The sequence below is a fragment of the Onychomys torridus genome, chromosome 20, assembly GCF_903995425.1.
Source record: "Onychomys torridus chromosome 20, mOncTor1.1, whole genome shotgun sequence".
Taxonomy (NCBI): Eukaryota; Metazoa; Chordata; class Mammalia; order Rodentia; family Cricetidae; genus Onychomys; species Onychomys torridus.
Window position 1 is genome coordinate 23,078,781 of NC_050462.1, and position 18,663 is coordinate 23,097,443.

General features: G+C 37.4%; 1 protein-coding gene across 6 annotated transcripts in view; it reads right to left on the reverse strand.

The window, feature by feature from the left end:
• Positions 1-18,663, reverse strand: part of Lrriq1 (leucine rich repeats and IQ motif containing 1) — a 191,788-nt gene that overhangs the window by 87,658 nt on the left and 85,467 nt on the right. For 3 of the 6 annotated variants that reach the window (XM_036170070.1, XM_036170067.1, XM_036170068.1), the window contains exons 20-23: positions 8,620-8,709; positions 7,841-7,968; positions 7,230-7,328; positions 6,900-6,982 (exon numbers count right to left, since the gene is read on the reverse strand). In XM_036170070.1, coding sequence (XP_036025963.1) covers positions 6,900-6,982; positions 7,230-7,328; positions 7,841-7,968; positions 8,620-8,709 — 400 coding nt within the window. The remainder of the gene's footprint in view (positions 1-6,899; positions 6,983-7,229; positions 7,329-7,840; positions 7,969-8,619; positions 8,710-18,663) is intronic. The other 3 variants (XM_036170073.1, XM_036170071.1, XM_036170069.1) reach the window with 3 other exon arrangements.

The following is an 18,663-nucleotide window of genomic DNA, read 5'->3' on the forward strand; positions in this document are numbered from 1 at the left end:
GGTATCAATAGCACTTTGCTCGTTCTGCTATCCAGAGCCAATCATTTAACACACATAAACTATTTAGAATGCATGTCTGACAAAATTTACTCATGAAAATAATTTTCTCATGAGCATATGCAGAGCACTACAACACTATAAATATCCTTTTAGTTTCAGAACACTTTGTATACAACACCTTAAACTGATTCAAAAGTTCATTTAAATTGCAAAAGGATAATAATAAGAAGAAAGAAACATGGTGACTTAATAGGGGAAAAATAAATTCATACTAAAAGTCCCTAGAAATAACACAGTGAATAAAATAACATTCTAAGGCTCAGGAAATACATAGTCAAGTAGAGCAATGATGAAAAAGGGATACTATAAAGAGAATAGCTTATGGACCATTTTGTGTACATTGTACAGTGGGCCAGACCCCAGGTCTACCTTTTACAGTTGCAGGGACATGGGCAAACTGATCTTGTACTCTGTCCAATGTTTCAAACATTGACTTTGACTATGACAGTTGACACAGTGTGTGTGTAATGTCCAAACTACATGCTCACATAAGTATAGGCACTGAATAAATGCCACAAGCAAATGTAAGTCAGCACAAATAATGGCAACATTCCTAAATTATTAAATTACTGAAAAATACCTTTAATCATTCATAAAATAAGGTAGGCTTTCCAGAGAAGAGATAGATGGATCCAACATTGTTCATGTCTGGTTTTCTCATTAAGTACACTTGTCTGTGATTATTGTTACTTTGAAAAGAACTTTCTCTCTCCTAGTATGCCTTGCCAGTGTAAAAAATTAAATATACTTTTAAACAGACCTTTGGTATGAGAACCAAATTCATTTGTACATTTGGCTCCGTACATGATGCTTTGTAACCATTATCTCATTAAGGTAAAACAATCTGAGTTAATTCATAAAGTTTCTATGACAATATCTATCACCTATATAATCCTTCTTCGGTTTCTATAGTCTCAGTTTTGATTTACTACCTCAAATGCCATTCTTCTTACACAAATTATCACAAAATGTAGTTACTGTGACTCTTTTTTTTTTTTTTTTTAAGACAGGGTCTCAAACAGCCTATGTTGGGTTGGGGATTTAGCTCAGTGGTAGAGCGCTTGCCTGGCAAGCACAAGGCTCTGGGTTCGAATCTCAGCTAAAAAAAAAAAGAAAAGAAAAGAAAACAGCCTATGTAGGTTGGTCTCAAACTTTTAGGATAGCCTTTATCTTCAACCTCCTTGCCCCTACCTTCTGAGGGGATTTCAACCATGCACCACCGTGCCCAATTTTTGTAAGCTGCTGGGGGCTGAAACCAGGGCTGATAGTATGATGACAATGTTCTTCAAACTGAACAATTGTGTTAGGTAATTTTATATTGCTGTGATAAAACACCTAGACCCAAATCAACATTAAAAAGAGAGTTTATTTTAGCTTATGGTTGCTGGGAGTCCATGATGGCTGAGCAGAGTCTTAGCAACAAACAGCAGCCATGTTCAGAAGAACAGGAAGCTGAGAGCTCACATCTGGAACCAAAAGCACAAAGCAGCCGGAGCAAACTGAATGCAGAAAGGTTTTTAAATCACACCCTGTCCCATGCGCTTAATCTTCCTCCTAAACCTCCCCCAAACAGTGTTACCAACTAGGGACCAAATGTTCAAATGCTTGAGGCTATGGGGGACAGTTCTAACTGGAAGCACTATATTCAACTCCTTGGCTCTAGTCTTATGGCCATAATATAATGTGAATTTCATAAATTCAACTTCAAGTGTTTTCAGTCTTTTGCAGTCTTAGCACTGTCTGAAAAAAATCTAAAGTCTCTTCCATTAACTCGAGGCAATCTCTTAGTTGTAACCTCTTGTAAAATAAAAATGAAACTTACATACTTCCATCATACCATGGAACAGGATATATATTACCATTCCAAAAAAGAGGAGTGGGGACATATCAAGGAAATACTGGAGTAAAGCAAAACTAGAACCCAGCTAGGCAAAGACCAAATCCCGTAGCTTCATGTCTCATGTCTACTACTTTAATTTCAAAGGGCTAGGTGCTCTTTCCCCCAAGATTTCCTTCCTACAACATACATCTCTCTCTGGCTGGCTCTGCTCCCTATGTACAGCACCTCTTGGCAGACATCCCACAGCTTGGGTATTCACTGAAACCTAGGTTTCATGCATATGCTCACACATTGGGCTTTTGCCCTCTCTGGCTCTTCACACAGGAAATCCTCTGTCACATGTTGTATGCTCTTATCAGCTCTCAGAAAACATGACTCTAAAGTGAGGACCACATGGAAAACACTGCTAAGTTTGACTTGGGATGGACTTTGGCCCTCTTGAACCACATTAGCACCAATTTTGTTTGCATCTATATGCATATTATGTACTAATTTAAATTTAATTTCCCATATAGAAATCCATAATTTATTAACAACTCACAAAGCCACAAGTATGTCCTTCTAACTGTTTATCAATAACTTTAATGTAATTTATTGTCGAGTCAGGTGCCAGACTCATTAGTAGACTCTGGGAATTTAATGCAAAGTAGAGATTGGTCTTCTTACAGTTCAAAATGAATACTATTATTGCTTTTGAAAGCACAACAAATTAGTGTTTGACTAAAATTCTTATTTATTCTTTGTAGAACTCTTTGAGGAAAATAAAATAAATCTTAAGGAGATCTCATTTTGCTGAACTCTTGTCAATGTTGGTCATTCTTGATTCCTCTCACTTAAAAGTTCCTTAACTATATTATTATTTTGGAAACTCCCTTCCCACAACCTGTGAACAGCTTAAAACGCACAAAATGAGCCTTTCTAAATTTTCTACATTACTTAATTCTTGGATATGATTTAATGATACAAACTGTATTACGCTATTTCTCATGGAAATAAAAGCAACAAATACCTACGGTCATATGCTTGACACTAGGAGGTGTTAAAGAGCTGATGAATCATCTTTATCCTTCTGTGTCCCCACTTCTTTCAAAAATAAGTTAACCTGTTTTGTTTCATCGTGTTTCCCCCCTTTTCTTTAATTACAAAAGCTTAAATTCATCATGCATAAATTTGATAAATACAGAGAAAAATATATTTTTTCTTCATTCTACGTTTCCTACCCTTATACTTTGCCAGCCTCTATGCACCCAACTCTTCTATTTGGAGCGTCTAAGGAGTGCTAGGCATCAAAACCAGCCACCCACTCCTTTTCCTCAGCCTGATTGTCTAGTCTTACTCCCAAATATGCTCACTACCCTCGGGTTATTGACCCTGCATGTTTCCAATAGACCAGGAACTCTCACTTTACATATGATGCTCTTCATCACAGTGCTGAATCTTAAACTTCCCCTCAGTGTCTGATAACTCCAAATCTGATCGCCAGATTCTGAAATGACTTTTGTGTCTCCTTCAGCGGGTCAGCAGAACAAATAGACAGACAAGGAGCAAGACAGGACTAGTCACTATTGTTTCTAGCTGATGTCAATCACGAGGGGAAAAGACAATTACCAAGACAAATAACAACCACCACAATCCAAACATAAACAGAGTAAACCATGATAACGACCACACCACGTCACACAGCTTTAAACTTCTTCTCGAGACTGCCATTCGGCCATAATCTCCCCATTCTTCTCTCTTCTGCTTCTCCTTATTTTTTTTCCTATGCAAAGGATACTCTATATCAAAGAGGTCAGATGAAACAAGCCAGACCTGGGTGGAAGGCCTGTAGACTCAGCTACGCAGGACATTGGGTCCCACCGCTCCTTGGAGCAGATGGCTTTATTTATGCCAGCAGATTTCATCAGCACCGGGGCCTCCCTCAGAGCTGTCCGCACTCTTCCTCAGCTGTGCTTCCTGATGAATCCGTTTCCTCAGCGGTTTTCTTCCTCTATCGGCAGATTATTTCACTAACCACTACTTTCTCAAATCACTCGACTTTTTGCACTTTGCTGTGTTTGCATTTTCACATTAAATGAATGTTGTTGATTCATATTCCTTGGCTAATACAAGTTATATAAAAGATACAAACAGGATATATTAAGTGCTTTCTCCGGACCAGGTATTTTCTATTTTTCATGACTGATATTTAATGCTTCTGTGCTCTACGTGTATACATGGCTTGCTTGAGGATCACTGCTTTGTTCGAACACAGAGAATACTTTGATTCCATGTGATTAATAGACCCTCTCTTTCTCTCCCCCTCCTCTCTCTCTCTTCTCTCTCTCTCTCTCTCTCTCTCTCTCTCTCTCTCTCTCTCTCACACACACACACACACACACACACACACACACACATTCTGCTCTCCTTAGCCAGCAGAACTAGTGAGCTCACAGCACTTTTGTGGACAATGCTGCCCTCTCATGGACTCAAATTTTCTCGCTGGCAAGTTTTCCACATAAGATGTGCTGAATATCTCCATTAATATTTATTTTTTCTAGGAAACTTATAGTTTTAGCAGAATTTAGATTTAAATATTGCTTTTAATGGATGAAAGTTTAAATGATGGTCATACTCAAATAAATTAATAGCACATCACCAGTTGAATTATGAAAATTGGAAAGCAACAGGATTTTGATCTGAATTTTAATCTCTAAAAGAAAACCCGTTGTACAGAGTCTTAAATAATTTACTCAGAGATGTAAATGGTGTAAATGCTATGCCACAGGCTTAATAGAAGATAAATAAAATGTGAGCAGTCAAGAGGGTCCCTCTGGTTTTCTCTTTCTCATTTTTAACCCTTATTCCAACAGGTACATCTATGGTAAGGAGAGAAAAGATGAAAGTCATGAGAACCATGAGAGATTAATCATTAAATTCTGTATTTAGAGATTCAGATTTTAACATCAGATTGATTTTTGTCATTAGTATATGTTGATGTGAAAATAGCAACAAACACAGACCACAGAGATTTAAATTATTCACTGAGTGGTAGAGTCTATTGGGATTCTGTAATTCGTTGATGATTTTTGTTTTAAAAAAATCACAATTGTAGATGACAGCCTTTACCTGACACACCATGCTTATGCACCACTGCCATAACATTAAGTTAAAAACAGAGTTACAAAGTTTGATTGTGTGTTTTCCCTTCGCATTTTCGACCCTATCATGCCCCCTTGTGACTGACAAAAAGAAACTTCCCTTTTGTTTAATTTTAGGTAGCTGTGACCACAAATTTAAAATCAATAAGTAAAACAGAAAGAAAGAAAGACAAAGGGACATCTGTGCAGATATTGCTTGCTGAATCATTTGCTGAAATGGATTTAATATGTTGACTTATCAAATCTTCCTCATCCAAAACAAATAAGGTTTTGATGATAACCACAGGAAGCAAAACATTTCCAGCGGCAGAATGATAGAAGTTCTGGTGACATAAACTTTTTCTCAGCTCTCTCCACGAGAGGGGACAGCAAACACCGTGGTGTTACTTCTATTCAAGCGAAACTTCCTGAACAGAAATAAGCAGTTACTTGTTGAATATTGACTGGGTCAGTTCTCAACTCGTTTTGCCTTTGACCTTGGCTCAGGAATTCCTATATTTTTGTATTATTCTTAAAACAGCTCCTTTTTGAGTTCTTGTGGAGAGACAGAAAAACAGATCAAAGCAATAAAGACGTTTATTGAACTACCTTATCTGCTGTATTGTATCCTACATGCCCAGACTGAGCATCAAAACTCCTTGGGTTTGGAGTTACTATTTCGCTGAAGTAGCCAAAACATAGTTTGGCTCACAGCAGATGAGCTTCATAGGGGTTCACAAAATGAGTGTACAGCAGGCATAGACAAAGCAAAAGCATAGCACTTACTTAAACTCATTTTAAAATGTTTCAGTGTTCAATGTTTTGTATCTGACAAACAGAGTACAAAATTATATTTATATCAAAAGATTAGAAATAAAAATAACTAATCACATACTAAGATAGAAAAATTACATGTTTAAAAACCCAAAAATAAGTTACCATGAATTTATCAATGGCTAGTGACTGTTATGACAAGTATTTGATTTATTAGAAATAAGAAAGTATTTTTGCTATTTTAATTTAGATTTCTAAACATATACATGAATATACATAACTCAGATTTCAATAAACAAACAGGTGATTTCTGAACTACAAGAATATATTTTCTTCTTGGTTACTTATAACAAAAGTACACATTAGATGAGTCATTATTAAACATTATTCCACATTATTAAACCCATGAGATTTAAATTCATGACATTATAAAGAAAGAAGTTAAATGCAATATGTAGATAATTTTAAATAGTTCTAAGAAAAGATACGAAATCATAGCCATTTTCTATTTCTTGCCTGATGTTTTAAAATATTTAGCCTGGATATCAAAAAGAGTGTCCAAAGAAAAACGAATGATTTGTAGAATAGTTTCACAAGTGGATAGGAAAAAGAAAATAAAAAGATGTCTCCCAATTTTTACCAAGTTCTTCAAAAATCATAAAAAATAAATTGCATTTATTTTCCAGGGATCATACGTGAAATCTCTACAGATAAAATCTACCAAACTGATGTATTTAGTTTACTGACTGACCAAGCAACTTGAGAGCTCTCAAAGGAACGAGTACATGAAGCGGATGGTTTTTGAATCAACATTCCATGAATTACCAGCTCAGAGACAAATTATAGTTTAATTGCCACAGTGCACAGTACACAGAAAAGTCAATACCAATGTACATGAAATAGGGAATCGTTTAAAATAAAAGGGCAAAATAGATCATTAAACGTGATAACATAATTTTCTTTGGAAACCAGGGATTTAGTAGATATTATCTTAGATGTTATCTATGCATTAATTTCTGTTCACATTAAATATAACATAGAAAATGCAATTTAAAAAATTTATAGTCAGTATCACATACAGCTACCACTCAAAGGCCAATACTTACCTAATTTTTTCCTTAATTTTTTTGATTTCATTTTCTGCGCTCTCTTTAGCATCTGCTGAGCTGTGGATATATTCTTAAAGCCCCTGTTGAAAAGATAAATTTAAAATATCTAAGGTATATTTAGAGATGGACATATATGTAAATGTACATGTTTCAATTCTATATCACATTCAACAAATTTGGAATCCCACTTAAGAAAGCCTAACTTACTGCAAAGGTCAACTTCTTAAAGATTAATGACTTCTTGAATGTCCCCCAAAAATATCTGTCTTAGATATCCAGCAGTCCTTCAATTTCTTATTTTTCTTTAGTGTAAAATGTAGGACTTACCATTCTTCTGAAATTTTTTCTTCTTTTTCAGATTGCAGTAAACTCTTCCTACTGGTGGTTGATTCAGGTGTCTGAGATAAAGTTCTGTTTTCTGATCTGCTAACAGAAATGCATATTTTTGCTTTTCTTTTTTTTAAAAACAAAATCCACACAAGTACAGCAGCTCTCTTAAAAACTACAAGCTGTTTATGTTGTCTCAAACTTGGAAATAAAATCTATTTAAGCCACAGAGGAGCTTTATCTTGAAAAGTCATAAAAGTCTTCCATTAATTTAAAATGTTTACATTTCAATTACATGGAGCATATTTCAATTCTTTTGCTGAAAGGACCGTGGCTCTAGGATTTTTATTCTCATCCTTCTCTCTACCTGTCAAGCCATGACGATCCCTTTGCACAATGACTGCCTTATTTCACCAAAATGTAAGTCGGGTCCTTGCTTTAACGCTGCTTCTACACACAATTTGAACTAGAATTTTCGTATTTAACATTCCATATGTTTCATCTTCTAATTCAGTCAATTCACATCTGTTTTTATAGATGTCCTGCTTTTGAAAGGGATGGGTAACTTCTGTCTTTGCCATTCATAAGTTGCCCCTCCCCCCCCCCCTTACCTGCTACTTAACTGTGTCTGTTCTGATGAAAACAAATTTTCTTTCTCATTCCATAGCCATGCCTGAGCTGGACGAGTTGGTACAGGAAGTGAAGTTTCATCATGTTTCAAAGCCTGAGAGTTCTTATTCTCAAAATGTAAATAAATGTAAAGTAAATTGATCGATTCCAGCATTTGTGTTGTTACATAACATGTATAAGCCTGAGCAGTCTCAAAAGGGACATTTAATTACAAAATTAAAATGATAATAAAATGAAATTTCTGGAACATGCTTAAATATTTTTTTATTACATGGTGAAGAATATGCTTTTTAGTATAGCTCATGTACAAAAAGTGATTAATTGCAAAGCTTCAAAAAAATCTCAGAAAACAAAAACTTCAAAGATTATCAAATAAATAACAGATATTGCAGTCCCTTGACCTCTCTGGTTGAGGATCCTCAGCTGCCTCCTCTCAATGCATATTTCTGCATTTTTAAAGTGCCGTCAACTAGTAATTTTAGTCCACTGCCAAACATGCAGCTGAGGCACATCATTTTTTTTTTTTCTGGCTACTGTTAAATAAAGTGTTGAAAGAAATCCAAAGTAAAGAAAAAAATAAAGAGCAAATGAAAGAAAAGCTACATGAAAAATTACATCTGGGGATGAGGAGGAAGTCAAAGGCTTCTAAAAGTAATTATGTTTTTCAGGTCAATAAACTGCATTATTAATCACCACAGCATAGCAGAACCTTCAGAAGCCAGCAGAGATGGAGCACTCAGAAGTGTCTATGACATTTTACCTTTGGCCAGGGCAGCTGGTTCGAGGAAGGCAGTGTTTGTGAAGGGAAGCCGGTGGAATCTAAAACTGGCCGGTCTTTCTCCAAGGCATCCTGCACAAGTAACGGCATCAGAATGGACAAAGTGTAACTTGCAAACCTTTATCAGGTTTCCTTGAGAGTGTACAGTATATGAGAAATATTCACAAAGTCCATGAGGATTTCCGTTTATAGGAAAGTTTGACTTACTATTGCAACAGACCGTGCCTCTCTCTGGTTAAGTCTTTATACATTATAAAACATTGATTTTTTTTAATCCATACATATTGGTTAAGGAAAGGATTGATATTTGATTGCTCTAAAAATGAGGTAAATATTGTTCTGCATATTTATTCATTACTGACTTTCAGGGAAGTCTAGAAATAACTAAGAGGCATCAGTTTTTTTAGCTCACTGTCATGCAAATTATATTTTCTACTAAATGTTGCTATTTAAACTACAGTATTTTAACATATTAGAATCAGTTTTCCTAGTACTACACATAAGCTAAGGTTTGTCCTAATTTTTTTTTTCAAATTTCAGAAGTATTTTGTGTGGACATAAAAGAGAAAATTTTAAGAATGAATAAAAAATGAATGGTATATATTTTCTCATGTAATTATTCTCCAACACAACTCTTCAAATGGGAAAAATGGTTAGTTTATGCTTCAAGTGTAAAATTTCTGCTTTGTAACCCTTTTCTCTTTATCCTGAATCATACTTGTTCCATTTATACAATCCCCAAGTTTGTTCTTTATTCAATGAAGTTATAGTAATTATATAAGTGCTGTGCATTTAAGATACAATTATCTGAATTTTATTTAATTGTGTTATCTTATCAGATACATCTTAGAATAAACTTCTGTGATTCTCTATCAACAAGATTCACCAGAATGCTGATTAGCATTTAGAAAGCTGTAAAATAGCCAAACATTTTGAAAATTAGAAGGATTATATTTTAAGGGGCTATTAACAGAGTTTTCCATTCACATGAATTCAATCTGCCTTGGTGTTTGATTAACTACTGAAAATGTAGGACTAAGACATAGTGACTACTGGTTGAATAGGTAACAACACACTGTTACTTGGGTGTTAGTCTTAGTAAACAGAACCAAGGTCATGGTACTCTGATACCATGTAAGTAGAACAACAATACCTAGTTAAGTATCTTATTGAAGTTGTTATTATGTATTATTAACATACAAATATCTATCTTACCATTACATTGAGTTTAATAGTTACAATTGGACAGTGAGGAGTAAGTTTAATTTTATTGTGGTTATAGCAAGTAACAGTCTACTAAACATCTCAAGAGAATTTTAACTATTCTCATGACAAAATAATAAATATACGGGTTACTGTATTTGACAATAAAATTAATATTTTGATTCCACCTGGAAGACATATTTTAAAGTATTATGTTGCAAATAATAAACGCACAAATTTTATTTTTCAAATAAACTATTCAAATGTGAATACTCTCCAATAAAGCATTATTAGAGAGAGACATAAAGGGGGCATGAGAGAGAACTTTCACTGACACCTTCAATGTTCTTCTTTCTCATATCTTAGAATGATAAGACAAGAAAATGGTGGCCCAGAAACAATGCTGCTGTTCTGTGGACACAACAATGAGGTGAAACAAGAGTTTGTTTTCAGACTTCAAAAGAGTTGACACAAAGGGCATGTGCTTTGATATTTCTGGAGAAGTTATGAAAATAAGATATTGCAAATGTTTGCAACATATTTAAGCTGCTAATATTAATAACTTGTTAAATCATGTCAGAAACTCAGTAAACTCCCTTTGACTTCTACATTCAGAATGGTTTGTCTGGTTCATGACAGATGATAAAAAAAAAAAATTGATGAATGCCCTTAAAAAAAAAAGAATTGCAGTTCAACATAAAACTCTTGACAGGATGCAGGCTCCAATTTTTAAATTGTTTTCTGAATGGCAATGTAGTATTATTTAAGGAAAGATCACAGGTGCTACACACCAGCTACCATGAAATTAGTGATCCTACTGTAAGGGAAATGGTTCACATAGAAAGATGACAACCAGCAAAAGACACAGGCCATCTGAGTAGTTGCTATGTGAGACCACTGGTGCTATCAGGCCTGGCATGACTTTATACTAATCTTCTGGCAAGTAAAAAGAAAATAACCTGTCCTTTAAACCACCTGTCAAATCACCTCAATTGTTCTTTCCTAGAAGTACTGCACTAGCAGTACTGCAACAGCAGTTCTATCTACAGCAGTACGCCAACAGCAGTTCTATCTACAGCAATACAGCAGTTCTCCGCAGTACTGCAACAGCAGTTCTATCTACAGCAGTACTGCAACAGCAGTTCTCTACAGCAGTATCTACAGCAGTACTCCAACAGCAGTTCTATCTACAGCAGTACTCCAACAGCAGTTCTATCTACAGCAGTACTCCAACAGCAGTTCTATCTACAGCAGTACTCCAACAGCAGTTCTATCTACAGCAGTACTGCAACAGCAGTTCTATCTACAGCAGTACTGCAACAGCAGTTCTATCTACAGCAGTACTCCAACAGCAGTTCTATCTACAGCAGTACTCCAACAGCAGTTCTATCTACAGCAGTACTGCAACAGCAGTTCTATCTACAGCAGTACTCCAACAGCAGTTCTATCTACAGCAGTACTCCAACAGCAGTTCTATCTACAGCAGTACTCCAACAGCAGTTCTATCTACAGCAGTACTGCCAACAGCAGTTCTATCTACAGCAGTACTGCAACAGCAGTTCTATCTACAGCAGTACTCCAACAGCAGTCTATCTACAGCAGTACTCCAACAGCAGTTCTATCTACAGCAGTACTGCAACAGCAGTTCTATCTACAGCAATACTCCAACAGCAGTTCTATCTACAGCAGTACTGCAACAGCAGTTCTATCTACAGCAGTACTGCAACAGCAGTTCTATCTACAGCAATACTCCAACAGCAGTTCTATCTACAGCAGTACTCCAACAGCAGTTCTATCTACAGCAGTACTGCAACAGCAGTTCTATCTACAGCAGTACTCCATCAGCAGTTCTATCTACAGCAGTACTGCAACAGCAGTTCTATCTACAGCAGTACTGCAACAGCAGTTCTATCTACAGCAGTACTGCAACAGCAGTTCTATCTACAGCAGTACTGCAACAGCAGTTCTATCTACAGCAGTACTCCAACAGCAGTTTCTATCTACAGCAGTACTCCAACAGCAGTTCTATCTACAGCAGTACTCCAACAGCAGTTCTATCTACAGCAGTACTCCATCAGCAGTTCTATCTACAGCAGTACTCCAACAGCAGTTCTATCTACAGCAGTACTCCAACAGCAGTTCTATCTACAGCAGTACTCCAACAGCAGTTCTATCTACAGCAGTACTGCAACAGCAGTTCTATCTACAGCAGTACTCCAACAGCAGTTCTATCTACAGCAGTACTCCAACAGCAGTTCTATCTACAGCAGTACTGCAACAGCAGTTCTATCTACAGCAGTACTGCAACAGCAGTTCTATCTACAGCAGTACTCCAACAGCAGTTCTATCTACAGCAGTACTGCAACAGCAGTTCTATCTACAGCAGTACTGCAACAGCAGTTCTATCTACAGCAGTACTGCAACAGCAGTTCTATCTACAGCAATACTCCAACAGCAGTTCTATCTACAGCAGTACTGCAACAGCAGTTCTATCTACAGCAATACTCCAACAGCAGTTCTATCTACAGCAGTACTCCAACAGCAGTTCTATCTACAGCAGTACTCCAACAGCAGTTCTATCTACAGCAGTACTCCATCAGCAGTTCTATCTACAGCAGTACTCCAACAGCAGTTCTATCTACAGCAGTACTCTCTATAGAAGTTCTCTATAACAATACTCCAACAGCAGTGCTCTCCACAGAAGTTCTATCTACAGCAGTACTCCAACAGCAGTACTCTCTGTAGAGGTTCTCTATAACAATACTCCAACAGCAGTACTTTCTACAATAGCACTCTTTATAGCATGTTCTGGTGGAAGCTTGAACTCAACTCCACTCTCCCATCCCTCTCCCCAAACCCTGCCCTGACTCAATCACTGACGACAACTCCCACAGGGTATTTAAACTGCATCCCAGGAAACAGACACATGGTTTTTCAGTCTCTCTCCTCTCTGGGGGCTGGAAAATCACCCAGGAGCATTTTATCGCTTAAACTGGGGTTTTTCCTTTTCCTTCCTTCCTTCCTTCCTTTCTTTCTTTTCTTTTCTTTTTTTTTTCTTTTTTTTTGGTTTTTTTGAGATAAGGTTTCTCTGTGCAGCTTTGGTTCCTGTCCTGAATCTCGCTTTGTAGACCAGGCTGGCCTTGAACTCACAGTGAGCCACTGAAAGGCATGCACCACCACTGCCCAGTTTTTCCTTAATTCAGTGTGATTTGGTCTGATTTGGATTGCTGCATCAGTGGAGAGGCCTATCAACGTGCAGAAACCTTTCATTAGCAGTTGCTAACAGTACTTCAGTAGTAGTACTAACTACAGCAGTATTCCAATAGCCGACCTCTCTGGAGCAGTGCTCTCTGGAGCAGGACTCTCTAGCTGTTGTTTCTGCATCCTCTATGGCAGTACTTCAATAGCAGTAATCTCTAGTAGAGCTGTACTCTGTATAACAGTACTCCCTAGACCATTTCCCTCTAGAGCAGCCCCCTCTAGAGCAACATTCGTTGCCTTATTCGTTGCCTTATTCCATAAATGTAGAATGAATGTTTTTCTCCTGAAATATGTTACAGAATCTAGACCAGCACTTTCCTTCCCTGACTTTGATTTTTATTTTCTTCAATCATGTGTATATGTTGGGAGTTGGGGAAGTTTGTGGCTGCTTCTCAATAAGTGCAGTACCGATGGATGCCAGAAGAGGGCATCAGATCTCCTGGAGGTTGTGTTTCAGGTGGCTGTGAGCCACAAGATGCAGGAGCTTGAAACAGGATTGGATCCTCTAAAAGTGCATGCACAGCTCTTAGCTGCCTATGGGGCTCTCCAGACCCCAACACATTTTAAATTAATATTTAAATACATAGAAACCTTTGGAAATACTTTTCTTTGCATGTAAATCTAAACAAACTTACCCAGAGTTCTAGAACCATTTTAAGCACCACCACCTTTGAAAAATTATCATAAAGTGATAAAGATGGTTATAGTTATTATTTAAATACAACCAGAAATGTTACCAGGAGTTCTATATGTGAATGAACGCTTATTAATATCCAGTGTATTGGGTATCACATAGTACATTGGAGAAAATAAAATTGCAATGTGTTAGATTTGCCAAGGGTTATAAACACACCTCTACTGTGGAAAATATATATTAATATATTATGTCTATCATTGCATATTTACAGGAAGCTTAGGTTTTGGTTTAAAATATCTTGTCCCAAACCCCTGTAACTTACAGCTGAGATGGTGGAGGGCTTCACAAGTCCTCTTCCTTTTGACTGCTATCCAAGTTCCTTAATATTGAAAATTAGCTTGAAAGTTTGATCAGACTTAAAAATATTTTCATTTGAACAAAGAAGGTGTCATCTAATAAAATTAAACTTTCTCTGCCTCTGAATTGCCTAACCAAACCACAGTAACTTACAGAACTTCCTGGATTACTCATAAGGATGCTTAACAGTAAGAGCCTGTTCTCTGGGGGAGCTGATTCACTGATTGAGTCTGTGTTTTCAGTGTATGCTGGACTTGTGAAATTTGAAAACTTACCCATTTGTCTTACAGTACATGAAACCTCATCTAATGGGCCATTGGAATGTTCACTTCTAAATATTGACTGCTATTTTTCACCACATCAATCAGCTGATACTGACATACTAATGTGGTAATGGAATGAAGTCTGCATAATATTTCAGGTTCTAGATCATTTAAGTCTGACAGGTATGCACTTTGAATCATATACATCACACTTCAATTTTAAGCGGTGTTCTGCCACAATTGTTCCTGGGAAAGACAAGTATTTCTTTTTCTTAGAAACAAATGCAGGATGATTTTTTTTTCTGATTCTACCCATTTTCCAGGCCCAGAAAGACAAACATGATGTATACTCACTTATAAGTGGATATTAGCTGTTAAGTAACAATAATGCCACAATCCAGGCTCAGAGAGGCTAAGTAACAAGGAGGGATCAAGTGGGCATGAACAGATCTCCTTGGGAAGGGGAAATAGAAAAGAATGGACTGGGAGTGGGTGGAGATATAAACAGGAGGAATCAAGTGGGGGAGGAAGGAATGGAGGGAGAGAGTTTGGCGAGAGAAGACTGGAACTGGGGCATATTTGGGGGGAGGGGTTGGAATCCTAGTGCGGTGGAAACTTCCTAGAACCTATGATGATCCTAGCAAGGAGGACTCCTAGAAATAAAAGATACAGAACATGAACCAAGCCATCTTCTGTAACTAGGAAAGGCTACAGTGGTGGAACTGGAACACCAACCAAGTCATAAAATCTTCGACCTACAACCTCTCCTGCCTCCAAGATGTGCTGGGACGATGGTGGCTCAGAGCTTGTGGAAATGGTCAACCAATGTCTGTTTTAACTTGAGGAAGCCCATGCGGGACACTGCCTGGATGGCCACGATCTGGATTCTGGGTGGCACAGACACCTAGGGTAGAACCTAACACAACTGAAAAAAAGTCAATGAAATGATTCCAAACAATATTCTGCTATCATCATAGACCAGTGCCTTTATCAATTGTCATCAAAGAGGGTTCCTCCAGCAGCTGTTTGGGAGCAAATGCAGAGACCCAGAACCAAACATTAGGCGGAGCTTGGGGAACCCTGTAGAAGAAGGAGAATGACATGACTCATAAAGTCATTGGCTCATAGAGGCTCACAGAGACTGAAGCAACAACCACGCAGTCTGCATGGGTCTGAGCTAGATCCTCTGCATACCTGTTACGGTTGTTTGTTTAACTTCGCATTCTTTGTGGGACTCCTAACAAAGAGAGTGGTGGTGTATCTGAATCTTTTGCCTGCTCTTGGGACCCTTATCCCTCCTCCTGGGTTGCCTCATACAGCCTTGATAGGAGGGTCTGTGTCTGGTCTTATTGTAACTTATTATGCTGTGTTCAGTTGCTATCCCAGGGAGGCCTGCTCTTTTCTAATTGTGGATCTGGGGGTGAGTGGAGGTGGGGAGAAGGTTGGGAAGAGTGGAGAGGGAGAAGGCTGCATTTGAGATGTATTGTATGAGATGAGAATAAATAAAACTAAACAAAACAGGCACACGTCAGCATGACTGACTTATCCACAAGGTACAGCAAGTACCAGTGACTTCCTAGATGTTTAAATTAACCCTGATGAAGTTTTATAAATATGCTCTTGGGCTTTGTACATGGACTTCGTGAATGAAAAATTCAAGGATAAATAAATAACAAACTGGAAAAGTAAGTTGATATTTACTGAAGAGAGGTATAATGAATTTGAGTAGGTGAGTTGAATATAATAATTTACTGCCTTTGAAAGCAACACTGTAATTCCTAGGAGGTATAGAAGGAAAAGAAGCAGTGACCTTTGTTTCTCAAAATGTCCTGAACTTTTCAAGAAAAATCTTCTGTGGGAATCTGTTAACCTGGTGAAAAGCACCTAACATTGAACTTTCTGCTGGATCTTCCAGCCCTACCAGGATCTTCCAGTTCTGACTTGGTATTTTCCCCTAAACTCATTAAGAAAAAGTACAGAAATCATCCTGTGGGTCATGTCACATTTCACATTACTTTCCTCTGTGAGATTTTTCCCTCTGTCATTCCCAACCATTTTACTGGATGGTCAAATAAATCTTTTGCAGAAGGTGTTATCGTCCCAGCACACTATGCCACTACAAGTCACTAGATTAGACTATTCTGAATAAAGATATTAACTTATACTTCCTTATTGTGGGGCAAGGAGTCTATAATAGCTCCATCTGGATTAAGTTCTTAAGCCTATTGAAAGGTCAATCTAGAAATTGAAGAACAAAGCCTAGGCTAATGACTACAACCTCAAACAAATACACTGCAAGACAAATTATATGAATTCTGCCCCAATCCTGTCACTCACAATACTCAGAGTGGCCACTGGAGTGTATTGTGAGAAAAAAAACAAAAAACCTGCCTTATAGAGCTAAGGGATTGATATTCTTGGTGGGTAATTATTCATCTCTGCATATTCAATGGTAGCTTCTATTATATGCTCTTCTTGCAGACATGTTCATAAGTTAACAAACAAGAGAATAAATGGTGCTGTTTCTTTGAGGGAGAAAGCAATGTGTTTGCTGTACAACATAATAAAATAACAATATCATTTAAAGCATAAAAAATACGGCATTCTCACCAGGCGGTGGTGGCACATGCCTTTAATCCCAGCAGAGGATCTCTGTGAGTTCGACGCCAGCCTGGTCTACAGAGTGAGATCCAGGAAAGGGGCAAAGCCACACAGAGAAACCCTGTCTCAGAAAAACAACAACAACAACAACAAAACAAAACAAAAAAAAACAACAAAAAACAGGCATTCTCTAGGTCAGGATTAATAGAAGGGTGCTCTTCAGGTATCCTATATTGAAGTTCTATGTACAGAAACTGTTAACCAACATGAAGTTCTTGCTGCCTATCATGAAGTTTACTTTATCTGGAAGTCATAATTCTTCTAAAAGCATCCAGAAAGTGTGCTTGCACAACTTGCTATGTTGTATGTATGGTAAATCATCACATACCACAAAGTTCTTGGCAGTTAATAAATTTGGTTAACTATATTTAAGAAAACAAAAAATAACTGTTGGTTATTAGTGTCTTTGGACAACCACTTGCTATACAGCATGGTTTTTAAGGGACAAAATCATAGCGTACTGCTGTAGCTGTCTAATGCCAGGAAATTTGTCAAGCTAGTTCTATATTTTTCCTTAGGATAATTGCAATAAGAATATCCAAGTGCGTTTCTAAAATGCCCTGAACTTGTGGCTATGTTGTTTTATGCAGCTATCCTGGCACCAAGCATGGTGTGCACCATGTTAAAAGCATCCAGGAACTGCTTCTTATAAGAGGGTAAGTTTGAATAGATTTTATGTGATTATATTATGATATATCTTTAAAGTGCAGAGTCTGATCCAAAAGACAAAACCTAAAACTTACACAATGAAAAACACATACCTCCATTTAAAAGTATATGAACAAAGGTTCTGAGCAGATTTACTTCAAAAGAACATACACAGATGATCAAGATGATTATATTCAGGAGGATACACATTAAAAAAACAGTGACATGACACTGTATGCAGGAAAGATGGCCACTACTAAAAAGGCAAACAGTAACAAGAGTGTAACAGGATGTGAAAAAGAATGAGCTCCTTCACATTATTGGAAAGAAAGTAAATTACTGTGATCCATATAAGGAAACAGCATAGAAATCCCTATGGAACTCAAAATATATCATCTGACCCAACAATTCCTCTACTTGGTATGCACCCAAAATAAATGAAAATGACATGCTAAAGAAAAGTATATGTGCCCCATGTACATTAAGAAATAGGTAAAATAGTCACGGTGTGAAATCAACTTAAATACCCATCAGTGAGTAGACAAAGAAAAATGCAGTGTCCCTATATAGAGTGGGATGGTACTCAACCAAAGTACCTGATGGAATGTCACTTGCAACAAGACAGAAGAACCTGGAAGGCACTGGGAGAAAACACACTTGTGATTGTACTCATCTACGTGGAATCTAAATGAACCGACTCGTACAGTTAGAGTAGAATGTTGATCCTGATTGGTAAGGACTGTGCTAGAGAGGAGAGAAGAGATGCTGGTTAATGGATCAGCATTTTAGTTTAGAAGCTTGAGTGGGAATTTAGGAAATAATGTGCTGTAGATGTAACCGTCTTGTTAAATAAGAAACACAGAGCCAGTTGCAGAGTTAAAAACCAAGAGGTCAGAGCAATAGTTGAGAGCCTTACCCTTCACTGCTTCTGCTATCTTTCCTCTCCACAAAGACCTACTTCTGTGTGTCCTGTCTTTTTTATAGACTTTCTGTTCT